The sequence below is a fragment of the Hordeum vulgare genome, chromosome 3H, assembly GCF_904849725.1.
Source record: "Hordeum vulgare subsp. vulgare chromosome 3H, MorexV3_pseudomolecules_assembly, whole genome shotgun sequence".
NCBI classification, from domain to species: domain Eukaryota; kingdom Viridiplantae; phylum Streptophyta; class Magnoliopsida; order Poales; family Poaceae; genus Hordeum; species Hordeum vulgare.
In genome coordinates this window covers 530,490,109-530,494,678 of record NC_058520.1, presented here as the reverse complement: position 1 = coordinate 530,494,678, position 4,570 = coordinate 530,490,109, and the positions used below count along the sequence as shown (strand labels likewise).

At 48.5% G+C, this 4,570-nt stretch overlaps 1 protein-coding gene across 1 annotated transcript; it reads left to right on the top strand.

Moving 5' to 3' along the window:
• The first annotated feature begins 1,564 nt into the window (after window positions 1-1,564).
• LOC123440428 (RING-H2 finger protein ATL74-like) lies at window positions 1,565-2,846 on the top strand. Its single transcript, XM_045116993.1, has one exon. The coding sequence runs from the start codon at window positions 1,950-1,952 to the stop codon at window positions 2,547-2,549; it is 600 nt and encodes a 199-aa protein (XP_044972928.1). The 5' UTR covers window positions 1,565-1,949; the 3' UTR covers window positions 2,550-2,846.
• The last annotated feature ends 1,724 nt before the right edge of the window (window positions 2,847-4,570 follow it).

The window sequence follows — 4,570 nt, the reverse complement described above, 5'->3', positions numbered from 1 at the left end:
CGTAGTCATCCTTCTCCGGTTCCTTTCTCCTCAAAGCACCACGCTCGCCATGGCCTCCTCGCGCTCAAAATCCCTCTAGGACAGCCTCTCGTCCGAACAGAAGAGGGATATAACGGACATTGCTACGAGTCGGAAGGCCGATAGGAAGATGGAGTGCGACGACGTCCCAATGGAGGATGCGGTCAAGGACGAGCCGACACCACCCCCTCGTTGATGCATGCCGGCCACATCATCGGTGAGGCCCGTGCGCACTACACTAACATACTACGAGAGGACAAGGAGGCCAACTTCTGAGAGGCGCAGGCTGACCATGCCTATAACCTCGGCCTCCTTGAGGAGCACCAGCGCACGGAGGAGCTCCTCTCCACCAGCATGTCTGCGGGCACCCACATCTTGTCGGTCGGGTTGGACATGGACCTGCCCAAGCAGGAGGCGTTGCTCCAGTCCTACCGCTTTGCCCGCTAGATCCTCCTAGACCATTGACGGTACCGCCAACGTTAGACGGAGTTAGAAGCCGCCTACAGGGAGTTTGTCGAGGCGATGGATGAGAATTGTGGGGCAAGAGCGACGGCGAGGGGGACATCGCGAGCCCCGCCTTGACCGTGCCACGCCGCCACGATCATGAACACGACATGTACGCGGGCGCCGTCGGCAACAAGAAAGAATAGTGCATGGTGGGTCACCGCCGCTCGGGTCCCTAGAAGGCAATCGCTTCTTCCCTCCCGTTGAAGCAAGCTTGGTGGCCTAAACACCGTCGGTCGATTAGCCGCTTGACGACGACGTGAAGACAGACAACTTCACTTTCTAGGGCTCTGGAGGCCGAACTGGAGAGCGCCGAGGCGAAATTGAAGAATGCGAAGATTTAGTTCTTAGGGCTCATAGCTGGACATGGGGAACGGACCTCGACAACATTTAGTTTAGGTGATTAGTTGAAGTGTGTCTGAAATTATATCTTCAGAATGTGACGAGTTCTGCTTTTAGTTGAAGTACGTGCGAAATATAATAAATTTGGAGGCATTTATATAAAATCCGTGGTATTTGCATGAATCTTTTTCGGTTTATACGGAAATCCATGGTATTTGCATGGATTCCGTTCATTTAGTTTGAACAGTGGTTGAAATGTGTGCGGACAGTGTTGAATGACAGTCTTTGTCATCAATGTTTGCAGACTGGTCATCCTTTTTTGTCGAACGAGGTCATTTTGTGCTGAAGTTTTAAGGAAGGGTCAAATCTGCCCATTTTCACTGAACCTGCAAAGCAACCCTACGCGCCTCCGTGCTACGACAACGTGCCTTGCCTCCCCTTTAGCCGTGTGTGAGATCCAACAAAATCCATGGGGCACCTCTCCCTCCTTCCAGCTGCTGGCTACTCTATCTATCTATTCTATTCTATCGTCCAACACAAAAGAACGCGGGTTTGCATCAGCGCGCACGAGCGTGGCCATCCCATTTGTAGTTTTGTACCAACCCAGCACAACCGTACAACCAACAAGTGCGTAGCGTAGCACTCGCAAAGCGGGCTAGATATTTTCCCACGGCGCGATCATTTCGGAGGCCCCGCCACGCAGACACACACAGTGTGACCCGGAACCGAACCGCCTCCCTGCCTCCTGGTCCAACAGCCGGCGATTTCCTCCTCGTCCTGATCTTTATATACTTCTAGTATAAAATAAAGTCCCTTGGCCATTTCCCGGCTCATCACTGGAGTGGCACGCTTGATTTTGGCCAGCGATATCTATCCGATCGAAATCCAGACAAGAAAGGGGTCCTTGTTCGCTCTAGCTCGCACTCATATAAGCTCCAACTTTTCCGAACCGAAACGGGTGCGAGTTGGTATATAAAAGCGCAGCAGCGCCACATTATAGCAGCCGCTACTACGTCCACGTCCTTCTACAAAGCCAAGCCGGTGACCCATACTTGCGGTGCATAATTGCCGCGGCGAGGGAGCAGATGGCCGCGCACACCCGGTCCATGAGCTGGTACATGGGCCAGACGGGCTCGCCGGCGCCGTCGAGCGCCGACGGAGCGCAGCGCGCCCTCAGCAGCGGCGACGCCAGCTTCGACACCAACATGGTGATCATCCTCGCGGCGCTGCTCTTCGCCCTGCTCTTCGCGCTCGGGCTCAACTCGCTGGCCCGGTGCCTCATCCGGTGGGCGCGGCGCTCGGCGCTGGAGGCCGGGGGCGCCGGCGGGGAGCTGGACGCGGCGTCGTCGGCGTCGGCGGGCGGGCGGGGCGGGCTCAAGAAGCTCACGCTCAGGAGCCTCCCCATCGAGGTGTACGGCGCGTGCGCGGCCGCGCCGGCGGGCGACGTCTGCGCCATCTGCCTCGGCGAGTTCGAGGACGGCGAGAAGGTGCGCGTGCTGCCGCGCTGCGGCCACGAGTTCCACGTCCGGTGCGTCGACACCTGGCTCGTCTCGCACGGCTCCTGCCCCACGTGCCGGGACTCGGTGCTCGGCGGCGCCGCCGCACCCAAAGCCGCCGCCGCCGCCGGGCGCGGTGGGCGCCCCGGGAGCGCCGACGCCGCGGCCGTCACGGTGGTCATCGCGTGACCGACGTGGACAGGTGGGGGCCGCGCGCCCGTCCGTGGTGGGGCCGCAGATAGGATTGCTTCGCTTGGAGTGCAGTAGAAAGTATCCTGGCCGTGACCGCGTCTGTCTGTGTGGGAGGGAGAGATGTTTCTTTTTTGACGTTGGTGGTCTGCTTAGCTTCGGTCACGGTCAAGCTTTACCTCTCCTCGACGGCATGTACAGCCTTGTGCATCTTCTGCTTACTGTAGTCGCTGTTCCGTGTGTATATATACAAAGTGGAGATGGTATTAATAGGATAGTAGAGTTCAAATTGTGCTCTGTATTTGTCTCCTCTCTTTTCTGCACACGCGGGATCTTCCACGAAGTTTTGTTGCGCCTGCTGAGCAAAAAAAAAAAAAAGAGTCGATAACCAAAAGTGTTTCTAATCTTGAGCTCATATGCACACTGTATGTAAATTTAAAAAATACTTTAAAAAATCTGATTTTCTTGCAACAAACTTTGCTTGGTTATCTATCTGTATGTAAATTTCCATGATACAATCACATTTGTGGATGTGTGGAAAAAGTTTCAAAATGCTTCTAAAAGGAGTCGTTCTCGAGCATTGATTTTCTTTTCTTGCCCAGTCATCATCGAACTCCATTCCATCATAATTTTGCACGCAGGTGTAACACTCATCAATGTTTATCCGTAAAAAAATCAGATTATCATTTTTTAGTCATTTTACTTTTTTGGATTTTACTACTAATCCCAATGCATGTGAACTGGCTAGAAACTCCATGTGTGTTGATCATCATCTTATTCCATGGAGCTCATTTCTCTTTGAACACTGAAATGGTCTCTACTATGATGATTGAGCCTGCGTTGTGTGTAAAGTTGCATTGATGACCTGATAGTGATCCTCAACATAATTCATCTGATGCTAGCTTTCGCTAGGTTTTAGGATTTTGTTTTCATCTCTATTTTCCCTGAATAGCTGAAATACTAGAGATTTTTTTACTCTTACACAATAGTTTTACAAAAAACTTATGCATCGGTTCAATGGTTATTTCCACATTTTACTCTATGTGGTTATCCTACCGCAGGTTTTTTTTTTTTTGTAAAACCAGTAGGTAGCAATAGGATTCTGAATCCCAGACTTTAATCAATCAGTTAGATCATGCATAGATAATATATTCACAATGCTTGATGAAAAGATGCACTAAATTATAGCTGACGCAAAAGGTAGAGGGTAAGGAAATGATCATATCCATGTCTCATATTAACATCTAACCTTGTAAAATACAAGAAAATGTTACCGGGTTTGCTTACGGCTATGGGCTGGCCCAAGATGAAGGCGCTCTCTCTCGCACAAAAGAATAGAACTCTGTTGGGGCTCAAATGACTTTCTAGTGCCAGATTCGAGGCATGACTATATATCGCTTAACGCAAGACGGAACGAACACTAGCCCGTGCAACATTGTGTTCATGCGATAGGCCGGCCGGAAAGAGTTTATAAAACCTGTCCTGCTTGTTTTTTTTCAATAAACACACATAGGTCGCAGTGGCTGGAGCTGTCTCTTTTGACCGCGGCAGCACATGATCAAATCATGCTGGCGCATGTGCCTATAGTTTTTGTTTTTTGTGTAAAGTATATATCAAGATAAAACTTTCATTGTTTTGCTAGTTCTGTAAAAAATGATCTTGTATAAAAAAGTCTTCATCATATATTTTAAAAAGGTTCTCGATATATACAAAACATATTCAATTTGGATTAAAAAAAGTACTAATAAAAAATATTTGAAAATAATATTAACCATCTATTTAAATGTTAAACATTTATGAAAATGTTTCGTATATATATGGAAATGTAGATTGTGTATCTAAAAAATTGTGCATGAAATGTTTTTTATAAATATGTTAATCGTGTAAAAAATATTGAATTTTATAAAACATGTTCCTGATATACGGAAAATGTACAATGTGTATGTAAAAAGTAGTCATCAAACATAATTTTTCGAAAAAATGTTAACAATGTATATTCAAATTATTAAACATGTATTACA